The sequence below is a fragment of the Triticum urartu genome, chromosome 5A (genome assembly GCF_056163025.1).
Source record: "Triticum urartu cultivar PI428250 chromosome 5A, HENAU_Tu73, whole genome shotgun sequence".
In the NCBI taxonomy this organism is placed as follows: domain Eukaryota; kingdom Viridiplantae; phylum Streptophyta; class Magnoliopsida; order Poales; family Poaceae; genus Triticum; species Triticum urartu.
In genome coordinates, this window is record NC_141877.1 from 135,823,345 (window position 1) to 135,845,500 (window position 22,156).

Below are 22,156 nucleotides of genomic sequence, written 5' to 3' on the forward strand. Positions count from 1 at the left end.
CAAATACACCTTCTGGATCAGGTATGTATCATATGGCCGCTTGTCTCTCCAACACAGATGAACTACAACCTTAATTGTCCCCAGTAACTTGTTATGTGATAAGATTCCTCCCATCTGGCGCCGCCGTCATCCTCGCACCATTGCGCGCGACGTCGGAGACATGGACGAGGTCGAGCAGTCTTGCCTTCATCCTCTTCCCTCGGTGTGTGGAGCCGAGGATACGGACGAGGTGAAGCAATCTGTGGCAACTTCATCGTCGTCATCTTCCCTCGGCGTGTGGAGCCGAGGATACGGACGAGGTGAAGCAATCTGTGACAACTTCATCGCCGTCCTCTCGGCGCGCGGTGCTGGAGAGATAGACAAGGAGGCCGAGAGCTGGAAGTGCAACACACTGTAGTGTTTTGCTTGATTGTGAAATATATTTATATGCCAGCATATTTTGTAGTGGTTTGTTTGACGGGAACTACCTTTATATGCCTGCATATTTTGCTTAGGTATTGATGATTTCATGCTAAATTTGTACTAGGTATCAAATGAATAAATTGTCACTGCAACAGTTATCATCAGTTAGTTGCACTTAGTTAAGTTCATGCAACTGTGTTATATCTAAAAATGCAAATAGAAATAGATTCGTACATTAGAACAGATAATAAAAAAGACAAAAGGACGCACCCCACCTGGCATCACCCAAACTCCCTCTGAGGCGGCGCAACACGGGTGCGGCTCAACCACTAAGAGCATCTTCAACAGACGCGGGCTGGCGCGACGCGCTAAAAAAAAGTATACAGCGCCGAAATAGCGCTTTTGCGCGCGGGAGGTTTACCAGACGCACAAAACCACAACACCTAACCTGGCGGACTCACGCGCAGCTGCCCGCGCGCTCAAGCCGGCGCCTCAAATTTGCAGCTCCGCTGCCCGCGTGCACTAATTTGCAGCTTCGTTTTTGTGCGTACTTTATTTTATAGCTTTTACTGAAGCGTTATTTTTGGTCACGCACGTGCTATATAAAAATCTTTTTCAGCATCCGTTTTATATAGCGCGTCTGTTGAAGATGCCCTAATGATTTGCCAACGGGCGACTAAGCCCAAGTTGCCGATGAGCAGCTGGCACCACAGCTTTGACATAATGACAGACAAAGCCGGCGAAATACAATGCACCGGGCACTGCAGGACGATCGCATCCCACAGGACAGGAGGCTCAACTGACGTGCCCGGCCGTCGAATCAGATCACGTAAGGTAGCCACCGGGCCCACCGGCGCGCGCTCTGCAATGCTGGTCCCACCCGTCAGAGCGCCCGTCAAGCACGTTATTATCGCAAGGTTCATGAGGAGTACACGCCGCTGCGCTTCCATTCCAGACCCGTCGAGAGACCGCGAGGACTGTGTAGCGTGTTGCAGGAGAGAAGCCCAAGCTTTGGCGGAGCCATGGCGGAGGAAACGGGGGCGACGGCGGCTTCAGGGCCGGCGGCGGGCGGAGAGGGCAAGATGACGATGGTGGTCGGGGTGGACGAGAGCGAGCACAGCTACTACGCGCTGCAGTGGACGCTCCTCCACTTCTTCTCCCCGGGCCAGCAGCAGCAGTACCGCCTCGTCGTCGTCACGGCCAAGCCCACCGCCGCGTCCGCCGTCGGCCTCGCCGGACCAGGTGCGCACCCTCTTCCCTCCCACGCGTTTCCAGAATTGGGGATCGCGCTCGATCGGATTTGTACGGAGATTTACCGGTCGATTTTTACTTGTAATAAGGTGCCGCGGACGTGCTGCCGTTCGTTGAGGCGGACCTGAAGCGAAGCTCGCTGCGCGTCATCGACAAGGCCAAGGAGCTCTGCGCGCAGGTAGATTTCTGTACTGCTCTGGTCGTAGTAGTACAATATAATACTACTAGACTTGAATATTGCTAAAATCGGTGTCACGTCAAGACTAGAAGGACGCTGGACGCGTATGATCCCGTCAAAAGAAGAAGGACGCGTATGATCTTGAACATTGCTTTAATTTAAACCACGTCTATATTATGCCTACAGTTTTTTGTCTAACAATTATTATACCTAATATAAAGGAGTTTGTAATACGAATCACACTTACCCTACATCAAGGGAGCTCTTAAGCTAGCTTAACGTCTAATTTCCCCGCGGATGAAAAGTCTAGTCGGACCAAATTTAAGCCGGGCTCGTCCTGAGAATTGGTTGTCAGTTAGAGATTATGCTTAGAGCGAGGACAGTGAACCATTTTTGCTCATTATAAGATTGTTGATGATTTTGCTGTAGGTGAGTGATGCTGTCTTTGAAGTGGTGGAGGGGGATGCCAGGAACGTCCTCTGCGAGGCGGTAGAAAGGCATCACGCAGAGATGTTGGTTGTGGGCAACCATGGCTATGGAGCAATCAAAAGGTATTGCAACATTTGCTACTTGTGCTCTGTTCTCCCCTGCTTGCAGTTTGGATTAATGGCACCTGGTCGGTGCTGTCCACAATTGCCACTTGTTAGAAGGGAGAGAGAGAATTGGTGGAATATGATGATCGTTGTATTGCTTGAGCCTCGTGGGTATATATATAGGAGTATATGATCTACTTGGAGTACAAGACAAGCCAGAATATTCCTAGTTTATCATATGTTTCCTAATACAATCACGTTACTCAACATCTCCCCGCAGTCACAATGGTAGCGACGCAGATGGTGAGACTGAAGAAGAATCCAAAGGCAAGCCGACGGACAAGCCCCCACAGTCGTAACGGTCGACGCATCGCGGAGTCGTGTCTGGAGTGGCGACCGACGAGGTTGCTCAAGCAAGGCGGTAGCCCTTTGTGCCGTTGTCGAGGTAGTCGAGAGCGTGGGTGGTGGAGCCATGGTCGAGGTAGTCGTGCGAAGAATGTTGTGGTCGATGTCGAGTCGGGGTAGCCGGTGTCGAGGAAGTCGTCGTGGAGCCGCGGGCGCAAAAAGGCGCCGAGTTAGTCATGGGCGCAGTAGTGGTGCCTCGGGGAGAAGACGTTGTTGACGATGCGTCGCGCCGGGGTTGTCAAGCCCGGGGACATATCGTAGACGAAGGCACGCACCAGTGTCGGCAGCACCGGGCATGCGTAGACGGACGAAGACAAAGTTGACGAAGCGCCGCACAAGGCTTGCCAGGCCCGGGGACAAGTCGTGGACGAAGGCATGCTTCGGTGTTGCCAGCATCGAGCATGTGTAGATTGAGACCTGCACGAGCTGTACGCCATGTCGAAGAAATCGAAAAAGCCAGCAGAGAAGGACTCGACGACGGGTGCAGCGTCAATCGGCGCGGGGCTGATGTCGCCCGCGGTTGTCGGAGTAGACGAAGTGGTCGGGGTAGATGACGGCGAAGCTGGCGATGGGCTAGTGTTAGACGAAGACGAAGGGGTTGGACGGGCAGCGGCGGCGGCTACGGGGGTAGTCGCGGCGGCCGCCGAAGAAGAGCAGCTGCGGCGGCCTGACGGCGGCGGCTGCTAGGTTAGGAGCGTGACGGCGATGCTCGAAGGAGGCGAGGAACCCGACAGCGTGACGAAGACCGGCGCGGACGGTGGCGTTCCCGCATCAAGGGAGACGGCGCGACGCATACCACGGGAGATCGACGCGCGTGACGGCGGAGTGGACTGCGGGCCGCCACGCTACGGCCCGAAGGGGCGACGCAGTGGCGGCAGGCAGGTCGGGGCGACGGCGGGAAGACCTTGGGGCGGCGGCTGGGACCGCGGGCCATGGCGCTGCGGCCCGAAGGGCCGACGCAACGGTGGCGCGCCAGTCGGTGCAGCCACGGGGACGACCTTGGGCGATGGCGGAGACCGCGTGCCATGCTCGCTACGGCCCGATGGGGTGACGCAGCGGGAGTGCGAGGGTCGGTGCTGCCACGGAAACGGCCTGAAACGGACGTACTCGAGGCGGCGGTAGACCGCGGGCCGCGACACTACGACCCAAAGGGGCGACGCAGCGGCAGCACGCGTGTCGATGCAGCCACGAGAAGAACCATGGGGCGGCGACGTTGTGGCCCAACGGGGCGACACAGCGGCAGCCTGATGCTCGATCGGTGGAGAGGCACGCTAAACTCGGGGATGATCTTCACGGGGCCTGCGAAGACGCGCGCAACCGACGGGCCAAGTCGGTCGCACTGCGTAGTTGAGGCGGATCGCGGCGGCGGGCGGGTGATCATTTCGATCGCGCACGAGGTCGGGGACGCCGCTCGGTGGAGATGGGGTGGCGACGGAGCCCTAGATGAAGCCGGCGACGGCGGGCTGCAGGGCAGCTATGATTGGCCGTCGCATGGCGCGAGGCCGCCGGGTCGAGGTGATGCAGGAGTCCTGGTCGGAGCAAGACGGTGACGGTCGGCGTAGATCGACAGGCCGGCTGGTGCGCGAACGGCGGCGTTGAAGGGCAGCCACATGACGCGTGGCCGCCGGGTCGGAGTGACCGGCGGGCAGACGCGCGAGGCCGCAGGGTTAGGGCGACCGGCGGGCAGACGCACGGACGACGCGCGAGGCCACCGGGTCGATGAAGAAGCCAGTCGATCACGTCGGTGTTGGAGTAGAGGCGTGCGGGGTCGACGCGGCGGCGGGTGACGTAAACCGATCAAGATAGATCGAAAAACCAAAAAGAAAAACACCGATCAAAACGATTGGCAAGAGAGCGAAAAACCCGAAGCAAGAGCTCATGAAAAGACTCTCTAGGGCAGCCGGCCAACACGGCCGGCGGACGAACCCTAGGTACGGGCGCCGCGGCCCCCGGCGACGGTTATGGAGACCGTCTGCCCCGGGGGCGGCGCGTAAGTGTGAAGCGGCGGCGGCTAGGGTTTAGAATCGACTTGCGATAGATACTATGTTAGAAGGGAGAGAAAGAATTAATGGAATATGTTGATCGTTGTATTGCTTGAGCCTCGTGGGTATATATATAGGAATACATGTTCTATTTAAAGTACAAGACAAGTCAGAATATTTCTACTTTATCCTATGTTGGAGAACGTAGCAGAAATTTTAAATTTTTCTACGTGTCACCAAGATCTATCTATGGAGAAACCAGCAACAAGGGAAAAGAGAGTGCATCTACATACCCTTGTAGATCGCTAAGCAGAAGCGTTCAAGAGAACGGGGTTGAAGGAGTCGTACTCGTCGTGATCTAAATCACCGGAGATCCTAGTGCCGAACGGACGGCACCTCCGCGTTCAACACACGTACAGCCCGGTGACGTCTCCCATGCCTTGATTCAGCAAGGAGAGAGGAAGAGGTTGAGGAAGACTTCATCCAGCAGCAGCACAACGGCGTGGTGGTGGTGGAGGAGCATGGTACTCCAGCAGGGCTTCGCCAAGCACCGCAAGAGACGAGGAGGGAGAGGGGTAAGGCTGCGTCAAAAAGGAGAGGAACTCGTGTGTGTTGGGCAGCCCAAACCTCAAGTATATATAGGGGGAGGGGAGGGGCTGCGACCCTAACTAAGTTTCCACCCCTAGAGGTGGCGGCTAGCCTAGATCCCATCTAAGGGGGGCGGCCAAGGGGGAGAGAGGGGAGGCGCACCTGGGGTGGGCCTTAGGGCCCATCTGCCCTAGGGTTTGCCCCCTTCCCTCTCCCTTGTGCCTTGGGCCTTGGTGGGGGACGCACCAGCCCATCTGGGGCTGGTCCCATCCCACACTTGGCTCATGCAACCCTTCAGGGCTGGTGGCCCCACTTGGTGGACCCCCGGGACCCTCCTGGTGATCCTGGTACGTTACCGATAAACCCCGAAACTTTTCCGGCGACCAAAACAGGACTTCCTATATATAAATCTTTACCTCCGGACTATTCTGAAACTCCTCGTGACGTCCGGGATCTCATCCGGTACTCCGAACAACATTCGATGACCACGTATATCTATTCCCTATAACCCTAGCGTCATCGAACCTTAAGTGTGTATACCCTACGGGTTCGAAAACCATGCAGACATGACCGACACGTTCTCCGGTCAATAACCAACAGCGGGATATGGATACCCATGTTGGTTCCTACATGTTCCACGATGATTTCATTGGATGAACCACGATGTCGAGGATTCGATCAATCCCATATACAATTCCCTTTGTCTAGCGGTATTGTACTTGCCCGAGATTCGATCGTCGGTATCCCGATACCTTGTTCAATATCGTTACCGGCAAGTCTCTTTTACTTGTTCCATAACACATCATTCCGTGATCAATTCCTTGGTCACATTGTGCACATTATGATGATGTCCTACCGAGTGGGCCCAAAGATACCTCTCCGTTTACACGGAGTGATAAATCCCAGTCTCGATTCGTGCCAACCCAACAGACACTTTCGGAGATACCTGTAGTGTACCTTTATAGCCACCCAGTTACGTTGTGACGTTTGGCACACCCAAAGTATTCCTACGGTATCCGGGAGTTGCACAATCTCATGGTCTAAGGAAATGATACTTGACATTTAGAAAAGATTTAGCATACGAACTACACGATCTTTGTGCTAGGCTTAGGATTGGGTTTTGTCCATCACATCATTCTCCTAATGATGTGATCCCATTATCAACGACATCCAATGTCCATGGTCAGGAAACCGTAACCATCTATTGATCAACGAGCTAGTCAACTAGAGGCTTACTAGGGACATGGTGTTGTCTATGTATCCACACATGTATCTGAGTTTCCTATCAATACAATTCTAGCATGGATAATAAACGATTATCATGAACAAGGAAATATAATAATAATCAATTTATTATTGCCTTTAGGGCATATTTCCAACAGTCTCCCACTTGCAATAGAGTCAATAATCTAGTTCACATCGCCATGTGACTAACACTCACAGGTCACATCGCCATGTGACCAACATACAAAGAGTTTACTAGTGTCACTAAACTAGTTCACATCATCATGTGATTAAGACTCAATGAGTTTTGGGTTTGATCATGTTTTGCTTGTGAGAAAGGTTTTAGTCAACGGGTCTGCAACATTCAGATCCGTATGTACTTCGTAAATTTCTATGTCATCTTATAAATGCTGCTTCTACGTTCCACTTGGAGCTATTCCAAATGGTTGCTCCACTATACGTATCCGGTTTGCTACTCAGAGTCATTCGGATAGGTGCTAAAGCTTGCATCGATGTAACCCTTTACGCCGAATTCTTTATCACCTCCATAATCGAGAAACATGTCCTTATTACTCCAAGGACAATTTTTGACCGCTATCTAGTGATCCACTCCTGGATCACCTTTGTACCCTCTTGCGAGACATGTGGCAAGGCACACATCAGGTGCGGTACTCAGCATGGCATACCGTATAGAGCCTATGACAAAAGCATAGGGGATGACATTCGTCCTTTCTCTTTCTTCTGCCGTGGTCGAGCTTTAAGTCTTAACTTCATACCTTACAACTCAGGCAAGAACTCCTTCTTTGACTGATCCATCTTGAACACCTTCAAGATCATGTCAAGGTATGTGCTCATTTGAAAGTACCATTAAGCGTTTTGATCTATCCTTATAGATCTTGATGCTCAACGTTCAAGTAGCTTAATCCAGGCTTTCCATTGAAAAACACTTTTTAAATAACTCTGCATGCTTTCTAGAAATTCTACATCATTTCCGATCAACAACATGTTAACAACACATACTCATCAGAAATTCTATAGTGCTCCCACTCACTTCTTTGGAAATACAAGTTTCTTATAAACTTTGTATACACCCAAAATCTTTGATCATCTCATCAAAGCATACATTCCAACTCCGAGATACTTACTTCAGTCCTTAGAAGGATTGCTGGAGCTTTGCATACTTATTAGTATCTTTCAGGATTGACAAAAACTTTCGGTTGTATCACATACAACCTTTCCTCAAAAAAATCGTCGAGGAAACAATGTTTTGACATCCTATCTGCAAGATTTCATAAATAATGCAGTAATCGCTAATATAATTCCAACAGACTCTTAGCATCGCTACGAGTGAGAAAGTCTCATCATAGTCAACTCCTTGAACTTGTCGAAAAATCTTAACGACAAGTCGAGCTTTCTTAATGGTGATACTTACCATCATTGTCCATCTTCCTTTTAAAATCCATCTATACTCAATAGCCTTACGACCATCGAGCCGTTCTGTCAAAATCTACACTTTGTTTTCATACATGAATCCTCTCTCGGATTTTATGGCCTCAAGCCATTTATCGGAATCCGGGCCCACCATCGCTTCTCCATAGCTCGTAGGTTCATTGTTGTCTAGCAACATGACTTCCAAGACAGAATTACGTACCACTCTGAAGTAGTACGCATCCTTGTCATCCCACGAGGTTTGTTAGTGACTTGATCTGAAGTTTCATGATCACTATCATAAGCTTCCACTTCAATTGGTGTAGGTGCCATAAGAACAACTTTCTGTGCCCTGCCACACACTAGTTGAAGAGACGGTTCAATAACCTCATCAAGTCTCCACCATCCTCCCACTCAATTCTTTCGAGAGAAACTTTTCCTCGAGAAAGAATCCGATTCTAGAAACAATCCCTTATTGCTTTCGAATCTGAGACGGGAGGTATACCCAACTGTTTTGGGTGTCCTATGAAGATGCATTTATCCGCTTTGGGTTTGAGCTTATCAGCCTGAAACTTTTTCACATAAGCGTCGCAGCCCCAAATTTTTAAGAAATGACAGCTTAGGTTTCTCTAAACCACAGTTCATACGGTGTCATCTCATCGGAATTACGTGGTGCCCTATTTAAAGTGAATGCGGTTGTCTCTAATGCCTAACCCATAAACTATCGTGGTAATTCGATAAGAGACATCATGGTATGCATCATATCCAATAGGGTGCAGTTATGATGTTCGGACACAGCATCACACTATGGTGTTCCAGGCTATATTAGTTGTGAAACAATTTCCACAATGTCTTAATTCTGTGCCAAACTCGTAATTCAGATATTCATCTCTATGATCATATCATAGATATTTTATCCTCTTGTCACGACGATCTTTCAACTTCACCCTGAAATTACTTGAACCTTTCAATAATTCAGACTCGTGATTCATCAAGTAAATATACTCAACATCTACTCAAATCATCTGTGAAGTAAGAACATAACGATATTCACTACATGCCTCAGCACTCATTGGACTGCACACATCAAAATGTATTACTTCCAACAAGTTGCTTTCTAGTTCCATTTTACTGAAAACGAGGCTTTCAGTCATCTTGCCCATGTGGTATGATTTGCATGTCTCAAGTGATTCAAAATCAAGTGAGTCCAAACGGTCCATTTGCATGGAGTTTCTTCATGCATATACACCAATAGACATGGTTCGCATGTCTCAAACTTTTCAAAAACGAGTGAGCCCAAGGATCCATCAACATGGAGCTTCTTCATGCGTTTTATACCGATATGACTTACATGGCAGTGCCACAAGTAGGTGGTACTATCATTACTATCTTTTGGCATGAACATGTGTATCACTACGATCGAGATTCAATAAACCATTCATTTTAGGTGCAAGACCATTGAAGGTATTATTCAAATAAATAGAGTAACCATTATTCTCCTTAAATGAATAACTGTATTGCGATAGACATAATCCAATCATGTCTATGCTCAACGCAAGCACCAATCTCGATGGTAGAGGGAGCGTACGATATTTGATCAACCTTGGAAATACTTCCAACACATATTGTCATCCCACCTTTCAGCTAGTCTCCGTTTATTCCGTAGCCTTTTGTTTCGAGTTACTAACACTTAGCAACCGAACCGGTATCTAATACCCTGGTGCTACTAGGAGTACTAGTAAAGTACACATTAACACAATGTATATCCAATATACTTCTATCGACTTTGCCAGCCTTCTCATCTACCAAGTATCTAAGGTAATTCTGCTCCAGTGGCTGTTCCCTTTATTACAGAAGCACTTAGTCTCGGGCTTGGGTTCAACTTTGGGTTTCTTCACTAGAACATCAACTGATTTGTTGTTCCATGAAGTATCCCTTTCTTGTCCTTGCCCTTCTTGAAACTAGTGGTTTCACCAACCATCAACAATTGATACTCCTTCTTGATTTCTACGAACATCGCGAATATCTCAAGGATCATCATATATGTCCCTGATATATTATAGTTCATCACGAAGCTCTAACAGCTTGGTGGTAATGACTTCGGAGAAACATCACTATCTCATCTGGAAGATCAACTCCCACTCGATTCAAATGATTGTTGTACTCAGACAATCTGAGCACCAGCTCAACAATTGAGCTTTTCTCCCTTAGTTTGTGGGCTAAGAAAATCGTCGGAGGTCTTATACCTCTTGACGTGGGCACGAGCCTGAAATCCCAATTTCAGCCCTCGAAACATCTCATATGTTTCGCGACGTTTCAAAACGTCTTCGGTGCCTCAATTCTAAACCGTTTAACTGAACTATCACGTAGTTATCAAAATGTGTATGTCAGATGTTCGCAACATCCATAGATGACGTTCGAGGTTCAGCACACTGAGCGGTGCATTAAGGACATAAGCCTTCTATGAAGCAATGAGGACAATCCTCAGTTTACGGACCTAGTCCGCATAATTGCTACTATCAACTTTCAACTAAATTTTCTCTAGGAACATATCTAAACAGTAGAACTGAAGCGCGAGCTACGACATAATTTGCGAAGACCTTTTGACTATGTTCAGGATAATTAAGTTCATCTTATGAACTCCCACTCAGATAGACATCCCTCTAGTCATCTAAGTGATTACATGATCCGAGTCAACTAGGCCGTGTCCGATCATCACGTGAGACGGACTAGTCATCATCGGTGAACACTTCATGTTGATTGTATCTACCATACGACTCATGCTCGACCTTTCGGTCTCTTGTGTTCCGAGGCCATGTCTGTACATGCTAGGCTCGTCAAGTCAACCTAAGTGTTTCGCGTGTGTAAATCTGTCTTACACCCGTTGTATGTGAACGTAAGAATCTATCACACCCGATCATCACGTGGTGCTTCGAAACGATGAACTTTCGCAACGGTGCACAGTTAGGGGGAACACTTTCTTGAAATTTTAATGAGGGATCATCTTATTTACTACCGTCGTTCTAAGCAAATAAGATGTATAAATATGATAAACATCACATGCAATCAAATAGTGACATGATATGGCCAATATCATATTGCTCCTTTTGATCTCCATCTTCGGGGCTCCTTGATCATCATCGTCACCGGCATGACACCATGATCTCCATCATCATGATCTCCATCATCGTGTCTTCATGAAGTTGTCTCGCCAACTGTTACTTCTACTACTATAGCTAACGGTTAGCAATAAAGTAAAGTAATTACATGACGTTTATGTTGACACGCAGGTCATAAATAAATTAAGACAACTCCTATGGCTCCTGCCGGCTGTCATACTCATCGACATGCAAGTCGTGATTTCTATTACAAGAACATGATCATCTCATACATCACATATATCATTCATCACATCCTTTGGCCATATCACATCACATAGCATACCCTGCAAAAACAAGTTAGACGTCCTCTAATTGTTGTTTGCATGTTTTACGTGGCTGCTATGGGTTTCTAGCAAGAACGTTTCTTACCTACGCAAAAACCACAACGTGATATGCCAATTGCTATTTACCCTTCATAAGGACCCTTTTCATCGAATCCGATCCGACTAAAGTGGGAGAGACAGACACCCGCTAGCCACCTTATGCAACTAGTGCATGTCAGTCGGTGGAACCAGTCTCACGTAAGAGTACGTGTAAGGTCGGTCCGGGCCGCTTCATCCCACAATGTCGCCGAATCAAGATTGGACTAGTAACGGTAAGCATATTGAACAAAATCAATGCCCACAACTACTTTGTATTCTACTCGTGCATAGAATCTACGCAATAAACCTAACTCATGATGCCACTGTTGGTGAATGTAGCAGAAATTCAAAATTTTCCTACGTGTCACCAAGATCTATCTATGGAGAAACCAGCAACGAGGGGAAGGAGAGTGCATCTACATACCCTTGTAGATCGCTAAGCGGAAGCGTTCAAGAGAACGGGGTTGAAGGAGTCGTACTCGTCGTGATCCAAATCACCGGAGATCCTAGTGCCGAACGGACGGCACCTCTGCGTTCAACACACGTACAGCCCGGTGACGTCTCCCATGCCTTGATCCAGTAAGGAGAGAGGGAGAGGTTGAGGAAGACTCCATCCAGCAGCAGCACAACGGCGTGGTGGTGGTGGAGGAGCGTGGTACTCCAGCAGAGCTTCGCCAAGCACCGCAAGAGACGAGGAGGGAGAGGGGTAGGGCTGCGGCAAGAAGGAGAGGAACTCGTGTGTGTTGGGCAGCCCAAACCTCAAGTATATATAGGGGGAGGGGAGGGGCTGCGCCCCCAACTAGGTTTCCACCCATAGGGGTGGCGGCCAGCCTAGATCCCATCTAAGGGGGGCGGCCAAGGGGGGAGAGAGGGGAGGCGCACCTGGGGTGGGCCTTAGGGCCCATCTGCCCTAGGGTTTGCCCCCTTCCCTCTCCCTTGCGCCTTGGGCCTTGGTGGGGGGGCGCACCAGCCCACCTGGGGCTGGTCCCCTCCCACACTTGGCCCATGCAGCCCTCCGGGGCTGGTGGCCCCACTTGGTGGACCCCCGGGACCCTCCCGGTGGTCCCTTTACGTTACCGATAAACCCCGAAACTTTTCCGGCGACCAAAACAGGACTTCCCATATATAAATCTTTACCTCCGGACCATTTCGGAACTCCTCGTGACGTCCGGGATCTCATCCGGGACTCCGAACAACATTCGGTAACCACGTATATCTATTCCCTATAACCCTAGCGTCATCGAACCTTAAGTGTGTATACCCTACGGGTTCGGGAACCATGCAGACATGACCGAGACGTTCTCCGGTCAATAACCAACAGCGGGATCTGGATACCCATGTTGGTTCCTACATGTTCCACGATGATCTCATCGGATGAACCACGATGTCGAGGATTCGATCAATCCCGTATACAATTCCCTTTGTCTAGCGGTATTGTACTTGCCCGAGATTTGATCTTCGGTATCCCGATACCTTGTTCAATCTCGTTACCGGCAAGTCTCTTTTACTCGTTCCGTAACACATCATCCCGTGATCAACTCCTTGGTCACATTGTGCACATTATGATGATGTCCTACCGAGTGGGCCCAGAGATACCTCTCCGTTTACACGGAGTGACAAATCCCAGTCTCGATTCGTGCCAACCCAACAGACACTTTCGAAGATACCTGTAGTGTACCTTTATAGCCACCCAGTTACGTTGTGACGTTTGATACACCCAAAGTATTCCTACGATATCCGAGAGTTGCACAATCTCATGGTCTAAGGAAATGATACTTGACATTTAGAAAAGCTTTAGCATACGAACTACACGATCTTTGTGCTAGGCTTAGGATTGGGTCATCATTCTCCTAATGATGTGATCCCGTTATCAGCGACATCCAATGTCTATGGTTAGGAAACCGCAACCATCTATTGATCAACGAGCTAGTCAACTAGAGGCTTACTAGGGACATGGTGTTGTCTATGTATCCACACATGTATCTGAGTTTCCTATCAATACAATTCTAGCATGGATAATAAACGATTATCATGAATAAGGAAATATAATAATAATCAATTTATTATTGCCTCTAGGGCATATTTCCAACACGCGGCCCCCGGCGACGGTTATGGAGACCGACTGTCCCGGGGGCGGCGCGCAAGTGTGAAGCGGCGGCGGCTAGAGTTTAGAATCGACTTGTGATAGATACCATGTTAGAAGGGAGAGAAAGAATTGATGGAATATGATGATCGTTGTATTGCTTGAGCCTCGTGGGTATCGTGGGTATATATATAGGAGTACATGTTCTACTTGAAGTACAAGATAAGCCAGAATATTTCTACTTTATCCTATGTTTCCTAATACAATCAGGTTACTCAACACCACTCTCTCTAAGCCTAAAACACGTACCTTCCCTGTTTTACTTTGAATTGCCCATCATTGCTCACCTGTGTTATCAACTTTCCTGAACCTTGCTGCAGGGCTGTTCTTGGAAGTGTGAGCGATTACTGCACCCACCACGCTCACTGCACCGTGATGGTTGTGAAGAAACCAAAGCACAAGCACTGAGCAATGCCCAGCCTTGACTCTTCGCTGAACCCAGTGATTGGTATTTGAGCTTTCGTGTGCCCTGCCAGTTTGCGCATCTTTGTGAATAAATGGATTGTCGCAGTTCACAACTTCAGACTAGTGAACTCCTGCGAGTAGCCCATAATGATCCTACATGCTACATGTGGATTATTGATTGAGAATGTGAATAACTGATGTGCCTCATCAGAACAGTGTTATTTGTGATGCAGATGCATGAACGCTGTATGTATATGTAATCAAGACTGCAAGTTCCTTGCAGTGGACACGTGTGTTTAGTTCTTGTGGAACTGTATGTAATTTGTGAATGTATGCTTCTTCTGTTCAGATTTTTCTCCTTGCAAAAAGGGGACTCATAAAAAAGGAACAAAATTTGATAGCCACAGGACACGGAGGCAACCTGCGCGCTTCCCGCGCTCCGGGTCCTCCTCCCAGCCGCTAGCCCCATTTCTCAGAGGTATAAACCGTCCGCTTCATCAGCTGCTTCCCTTCTTTACTTGTTCATCATCAAAACCAACCAAGTTCAGGTCACTAGGTAATAACTGGCTCGAGGGAACATGGCGGCGGAGGGAGAGGCCCTGATGGCAGCGGAAAGGGCAGAGACGTCGACTGCACCGGCGGTGGCGACGGAGTCAGGAGCCAACGGGAAAGCGGCGGCGAGCGGGAAGCCGGCGATGGTGCTGGGGATCGACGAGAGCGAGCACAGCTACTACGCGCTGGAGTGGACGATCCGCCATTTCTTCGCCCCCGGCCAGCCGCAGCAGTACCACCTCATCGTGGTCAGCGCCAAGCCCCCTGCCGCCTCCGTCATCGGCATCGCCGGCATAGGCACGGCGGAGCTTCTCCCGAGGGTGGAGCTCGACCTCAAGCGCGCCTCCGCCAGAGTCATCGACAAGGCCAAGGAGCACTGCTCACATGTATGCGGCGTGCTTTGACAGATCGAGGAGGCATTGCTTCATTGATCGCCATATAGCATAAGCTATAAGTATTGATACATCGTCGCTATATGTATGTAGGTGGCCGATGTCAGCTATGAAGTGAAAGAGGGCGACGCGAGGAATGTGCTGTGCGAGGCAGTTGAGAGGCATCATGCAGACATGCTGGTTATGGGCAGCCATGGCTACGGCGCTTTCAAGAGGTTGGTTTGCCTTTCTAACTTTGGTGCTCACGCTTCTGTCGTTTCAAAATAACTGAAGTTCTGGGTTTTTTCTTTGTCAAACTTGGTTGAATTTGACCAAATCTGTAAAAGAAATATGTCAACATCTACAACACAAAATTTGCTTCGTTAGATTCATAACCATTTTCCTATCACCCAAAAAAAAGATACTTCATGCCATTTTTCCTAAAGTTTGACATAGGATAATCATAGAACATCAATTATTTTGGAAGGAAAATAAACTTTTTCAAGAAAATAGAAGATTTATTACCCCGGCCTCTGCATCAACAATTCATATACCTAACTTGTGACAATGCAATATGTCAACGTGCTAAAAACATTATATTAATAAAATAATCTAATAACTGTGCATGACCAGCAGGGTTGTGGCAATCAATATCCTGTTAAATTTTATCAAACAATGTTTGAATTGGAGACATGGAGAGTTTGGTTTGGATGCAACCCATGGTCATGGACAACCATTGACCATGCTTGTAATAAGAATGAAAATTGTTCAACATAGATGCAACTATGGCGATTAACCGAAACAACGATCAAGTAGCAACCATCAATAATGTATCACCATTATTGTTTTATTTATAATGGATAGAATTCTACCTAATTAAACTGATTTCTTGCAGGGCCGTCCTTGGGAGCGTGAGCGATTACTGCACTCACAACGCGCATTGCACCGTGATGATAGTGAAGAAACCAAAGCACCATAAGAAGCATGAACAATTGGGGTTCCATAGAAAGGAGGCTTGAAAAAGTTTTTAAAGCCCTTAGGTTAGAGATAGATATGAAAGGGGTTTAGGCATGCGTGTTCAAGTATTAGCTGATTGCCTTGTAGATCAATGTGTGGTCTCATCGCGAACTGAGCTAAACTCAGATGGTTAGGTTCCTTATGTTGGAACCAACCCAATAGGGTTCAACTCCTAGACTTGGCACTAGTGGTCACATTTTTCTGGATTTATTTCAGGCCTTGCGACAATGCGTATTCAGTGAGAGTCATTACGAAGGCGCATGCGATGACTTTGTCAATTTCAAGATGTTGTGCCGACTCAATATCTCGTAGGTACTCATAGTGATAGAGTGTATGTGCGTGTGCTATCCTACATTACAAAAAACATTAGACATGTATATCACATAATACTTGGATTATCTTTAGTTGCCATAGTATGAGACTCTCTTGTTTAGGGTGAGCCTTTGGTCTCTCTGGATTTATTACCTCGTTTCCTAGAGTCATTTTTCATCGTTTGTACGGCATGGATGTCCTTCTAAACAAAGGAGGTGCTACCAAAATTTAGAATATTTCCTACACCTAGTGGTGGCTAGAGTAGAGTGGTAGCACTGTATGAGAGCCCGGGTTAATAGGAATGATAGACTACTCATATCAACAAGGATATCCTTCTTTTTCGAAGCTCATTCGCAAAGAAATCCAAAGTTAAGCATGTTTGATTTGGAGCTACGGCCGGGAAGTTGCTCCCGGGTGCGCACGAGTAAGGACAAAGTGCGCAGACAAGACTAGTATTGGTCTGTAAGGATAGTGCAGATCCCGCCAGGCGTAACGGCCGGGATACGGTGGCTATGACCACGACGTTACAATTGGTATCAGAGCCGACCCTTGTAGTTACATGGACATGTGCAGGTCAGGTGCGCGAGCATGTAGCGCATGGCGCGTGTGTCCCATTGTGGCACATGGCATGTCACATGTGCCGGCCGGACTCTACGCACATACGTGTGCCAAGAGGGAAAGTTCCTGATGGGCCGACGAGGACGTCAGTTCCTTTGAGTTGAGGGTGTATGTGAGAGTCTGACTTAATAGGAATGATAGGCTACTCATATTAACAAGGAATTCCTTCTTCTCCGAGAACTCATTCACAAAGAACTCTAAAGTTAAGCGTGCTTGTCTTGGAGAGATTTAAGCATGGTTAATCGACCAGAAAGTTGTTTCCGAATGGGCCCAAGTCCTCCCTTCGGTCAAAGGAGTTGTGGTGACAAGACTCCTTGATGACAAATATGTCATCCGAGCTAAAACTCTGGAGGTGACGAAGGACGAAAAAATGAACGAGGTCCTGAACCCCACTCTCAGAAGAGATGCACATGCAAGTCATGGGAAAAGAAAACACTACCGAGACATGGCCCGCCATAGCGACTGTGTTTGTGTCACAATCACGCTCTTGGATACAAATCTCAGAGGTGGTGGCGCACCGGGCCGTCGGTTGCGAGGCGGGCGTCGGCCAACAACGTGCCGTGTGATGATGAGACGGGGTGGTGCCGAGATGTGAAAACTCTGGCGGTTGGCTCCCGACAACGTGCATGGGGTTACAGGGGAAGATGCAATCTTCCAATTTTCCCTTCTGGTGTTCTTAATACTCCATTCATTTCCTTATATATGGTCACTTTATAATTTTATGTCTAACTTTGATCATTAATTTACCAAAAAATGAGTTATATGTCATAAAAAGTATTTTATTGGATGCACATTTCAAAGAACTTTCCGAGGATATGTTTTTTATGACATATAATTCATATTTTGTTGACTAGAATTATTAGTCAAAGTTTGACACGAAATACAAGTGTCCTTGTCCGGCTACAGGCGGGACTGTCTGTAGGAGTCCCACCACATCCCATTTTGTAACGCCCGAATAGTTAAGCTACAGTAACTATCTACTAATGATGCCATGTCATCACGATTACTGTTGTTAGTTTCACGATAATTCAAATCTCTTTTCGAATTCAAATTCAAAATCTATTCAAACGATAATTTTTTTGAAAAAGTCAAATCTAAAATGTTCAAAGTGTAGCAAATAAATCATAGATGATTATGGTGGTGGATCCAAATTAACATACAATGTTTAAATGCACTAGATGATATGAACAGTCGCTGAAACAATTATTTAAACGTCTCTTAAATAATTAAATTATTAAAAACTACTTTTTATAACTACAAGAATAATTGTGGCAGTGGTATAATTACTATTAATAATTTAGGTGCTAACTATATGTTTTACAAAACTAAAACAATTAGGGAAATAAAATTAAAACAGAAAAGAAAAAAAGAAAAAAGAAAACAAAAAAAACTCCCCGGCTCCCCATGGGCCTCGGCCCATCCCACCCAACTAGCCTACTTGGCCCAACCGGCCCTCTCCCTGGCCTATACCCCTGGCCAACCCAAACCGAACCCTAACCGCTAACCCACTCCCCCGATCCCCCCCCCACTCTCCCTGGCGCCTCCTCCTTCCCCCCACGATTTGGATCGGGATCGCCCCGATCCCGCGCCGCCCCGCGACCTCTACGACGGCGCCCGTCGCCGGCGCCGCCCTGCTGCCGTCGCCACCCCGTCCTGGTCCTCCTCCTCACCGGACCGCCCTGAGCTCGGAGCCGCTCCCGACCCCGTTGCTTGCCGCCGCCGCCCAGAGCGCCTCCGGCTCGGCCACCCGTCGTCGACGCACGCCGCCCCGCCGCTGCGCCCTACGCCGTTGCCGACCACCACCACGTCACCGGAGCACCACCACCGTCACTCCGACTCGCCGGACCCCGTCGTCGCCGCCGTGCTTCCTCACCTCCTCCCCGGGTCGTCGCCGCCCCGACCTCATCACCGCCGTCGCCGGACTGCCTCCCCGTCTCCGACGCCGTCGTCTCCGACCTTCGTCGAGCCCGCTGCCCTTGACCCTGCAACCCCGGTGAGGCCCCGGGCCTCCCGCCCCCTCCCCTCGCACCCCTTGCCCATTCGGACACCGCGGACGGGCCGCGCCCTGGCCGCGCTCGTGCGCCTCCTCGCGCCGGCCTGCGCCCTCCCGGCCTCGCCCGTTCGCGGCCACGGTCGCGCCTCCGCTCGCCTCCACCTGGCCACGCCCAGCCCTGGCCTCGCCTTACCACACTCCGGCGCCACCCCTCGCCTCCGCTCGCCGTGGCCCCGGCTGGCCGCGCCAGTTTGCCGCGCCGTCGTTGCCCCGGCGGCCTCGTCCCGCCCTGCGGGCGAGTGCTCGCTCGGGTGCGCCCGCACCCGCTGGACCAAACCCGCCGAGGCCCCTGGGGCCTATGATAGATGGGCCCCACGCCCAGAACATTTTTCTTATGAAACAAAAGAGAATAATATAAAAATATAACAATAATAATAATTATTATTAATTAATTAAATTAATTTTGTATTAGTTTAACCTAATCATTTTAGTTAACTAATAAAGCCTAACTAATTAACCTAAACCCTGATTAACCTAAAAAGTGTATGACAGGTGGGTCTCACTAGACCCACACGTCAGTTTGACCAGTCAACACCTCTATTGACTGATGACGTCAGCATGCACTATTCTGGATAATGTTGAATTAAAATAATTAAATAAATCCTAAAAATGATTTAAATCTTTTAAAATTAATAGAAAATAAACCGTAGCTCAGATGAAAATACTTTTTACATGAAAGTTGCTCAGAACGACGAGACGAATCCGGATACGCAGCCTGTTCGTCCGCCACACATCCCTAACCTATCGAACTCGCAACTTTCCCCCTCCGGTTCACCGGCCCGAAAACGCGAAACACCGGGGATACTTTCCCGGATGTTTTCCCCCTTTGCCGGTATCACCTCCTACTGCGTTAGGTCACCCCTAGCACCATGTATCACCATGTTATGCTTTGTTTTGCTTTGATTGCTCTGTTATTTATTATGTTCCCCCTCCGTTACTTCTTTTCGGTAGACCCCGAGACCGTTGCCGATACCCCTGGGATCGACTACATCGATGACGAACCCTTCTCTTGCCAGAGCAACCAGGCAAGCCCCCCCCTTGATCACCAGATATCGCCTACTCTTCTCCCTACTGCTTGCTTTAGAGTAGTGTAGCTTGTTACTGCTTTCCGTTAATCCTATTATGATGCATAGCCTGTCATTGTTGCTACAGATGTTGATACCTTACCTGCAATCCTAAATGCTTAGTATAGGATGCTAGTTTACCATCAGTGGCCCTACATTCTTGTCCGTCTGCCATGCTATACTATCGGGCCGTGATCACTCGAGAGGTGGTCACGGGTATATACTTATACATAATATATGATACTTGTGGTGACAAAAGACGGGTCGGCTCGAGGAGTACCCGCGGTTGATTCACGAATTGGGGGCTGGAAGGACATACTTTCCCGATAGCTCTCTGTGTGGATCTTTGTGGCGAAGCGACAGGGAAGGTTGAGACCACCTAGGAAAGAGGTGGGCGTGGTCCTGGTCGGCGTTCGCGGTTATTTCAAGATAACACGTTTAACGAGATCTTGGTATTTGATCTGAGTCTGGCCACTGACCTAAACGCACTAACCAACTACGCGGGAACAGTTATGGGCACTCGACGTCATGGTATCAGCCGAAGCCTTCGTGACGTCAACGACTGAGCGGCGCGCGCCGGGTTGGACTAGAATGCCTGCTCTTGTATAAGGGAGGCTAGGTCGGCTCACCAGCCGCCCTCGCAACATGCACGTGTGCAATGGGCGATGGGCCCAGGCCCCTGCTCCATAGGATTTAGACCGGCGTGCTGACCTCTTTGTTGTGCCTAGGTAGGGATGCGACGTGTTGATCTTCCGAGGTCGGGCATGACCCAGGAAAGTGTGTCCGGACAAAGGGGATCGAGCGTGTTGGGAAATGTGGTGCACCCTTGCAGGGAAGTTAATCTATTTGAATAGCCGTGATCTTCGGTAACAGGACGACTTGGAGTTGTACCTTGACCTTATGACAACTAGAACCGGATACTTAATAAAACACACCCTTTCAAGTGCCAGATACAACCCGGTGATCGCTCTCTAACAGGGCGACGAGGAGAGGATCGCCGAGTAGGAATATGCTATGCGATGCTACTTGGTGAACTTACCATCTACTCTCTTCTTCTGCTGCAAGATGGAGGTTACCAGAAGCGTAGTCTTCGATAGGACTAGCTATCCCCCTCTTATTCCGGCATTCTGCAGTTCAGTCCACATATGATACCCCTTTTCCATTTGATACCAATGCATACATATGTAGTGTAGTTCCTTGCTTGCGAGTACTTTGGATGAGTACTCACGGTTGCCTTGCTCCCCCTTTTCCCCCTTCCTATACCCGATTGCTGCGACCAGGCGATGGAGCCCAGGAGCCAGACGCCACCATCGATGACGACTACTACTACTCGGGAGGTGCCTACTACTACGTGCAGCCCGCTGACGACGACCAGGAGTAGTTTAGGAGGATCCCAGGCAGGAGGCCTGCGCCTCATCCCAGTTTGTGCTAGCATTCTTAAGGCAAACTTGTTTAACTTATGTCTGGACTCAAATATTGTTGCTTGCGCTGACTCGTCTATGATCGAGCTCTTGTATTCGGGCCCTCGAGGCCCTAAGCTTGTAATATGATGCTTGTATGACTTATTTTATTTGTAGAGTTGTGTTGTGATATCTTCCCGTGAGTCCCTGATCTTGATCGTACACGTTTGTGTGTATGATTAGTGTACGGTTCGGGGGCGTCACAAGTTGGTATCAGAGCCGACTGCTTGTAGGAATCCCCCTTCCACACTCCTTGGCCGAAGTCGAGTCTAGACATTAGAAAACTTTTACTAACATGGTTGTGTGTCTTACGGGCCCACGTCGCCATTTGGGTGGTATTAGGATCTTTTACTCCTCGTCTATACTCTGTGACTCTGATCTCTCTTCTATTCGGGTTAAATGATTTTTACTAACTCTGACTCTAGGTTCTCGTAACTACTTCCTCCCGGAGAGCCCCTCACTCCAGATGATTGCTTAGTGCCCCAGAAGATTCCGAAGATACTCTTCGATGTTCTCTCGAGGGCTTGTGCCCATCACTTTTGCAATTCACTTCCATCGATTAACTTCTATGGATAACCACGTACACGTGCCATTCATACAGTCATTCCCCAGTGATCTTGTTATTACCCGATACCCCAAAATTCTCT

At 48.7% G+C, this 22,156-nt stretch overlaps 2 protein-coding genes across 3 annotated transcripts; both read left to right on the forward strand.

Moving 5' to 3' along the window:
- Positions 1–1,327: 1,327 nt before the first annotated feature.
- Positions 1,328–14,410, forward strand: LOC125508170 (universal stress protein PHOS34-like). The gene is made up of 4 exons (XM_048672777.2): positions 1,328–1,644; positions 1,743–1,831; positions 2,261–2,382; positions 13,978–14,410. The coding sequence occupies exons 1-4, from the start codon at positions 1,425–1,427 to the stop codon at positions 14,063–14,065; spliced, it is 519 nt and encodes a 172-aa protein (XP_048528734.1). The 5' UTR covers positions 1,328–1,424; the 3' UTR covers positions 14,066–14,410.
- LOC125508169 (universal stress protein PHOS32-like) lies at positions 14,403–16,456 on the forward strand. 2 transcript variants are annotated; one of them, XM_048672775.2, is made up of 4 exons: positions 14,403–14,540; positions 14,619–15,000; positions 15,100–15,221; positions 15,881–16,453. In XM_048672775.2, the coding sequence occupies exons 2-4, from the start codon at positions 14,641–14,643 to the stop codon at positions 16,002–16,004; spliced, it is 606 nt and encodes a 201-aa protein (XP_048528732.1). In that variant the 5' UTR covers positions 14,403–14,540; positions 14,619–14,640; the 3' UTR covers positions 16,005–16,453. The 2 variants fall into 2 exon arrangements, with proteins under 2 accessions (XP_048528732.1, XP_048528733.1); XM_048672776.2 differs by having other exon boundaries at positions 14,410–14,540; positions 14,611–15,000; positions 15,881–16,456.
- The last annotated feature ends 5,700 nt before the right edge of the window (positions 16,457–22,156 follow it).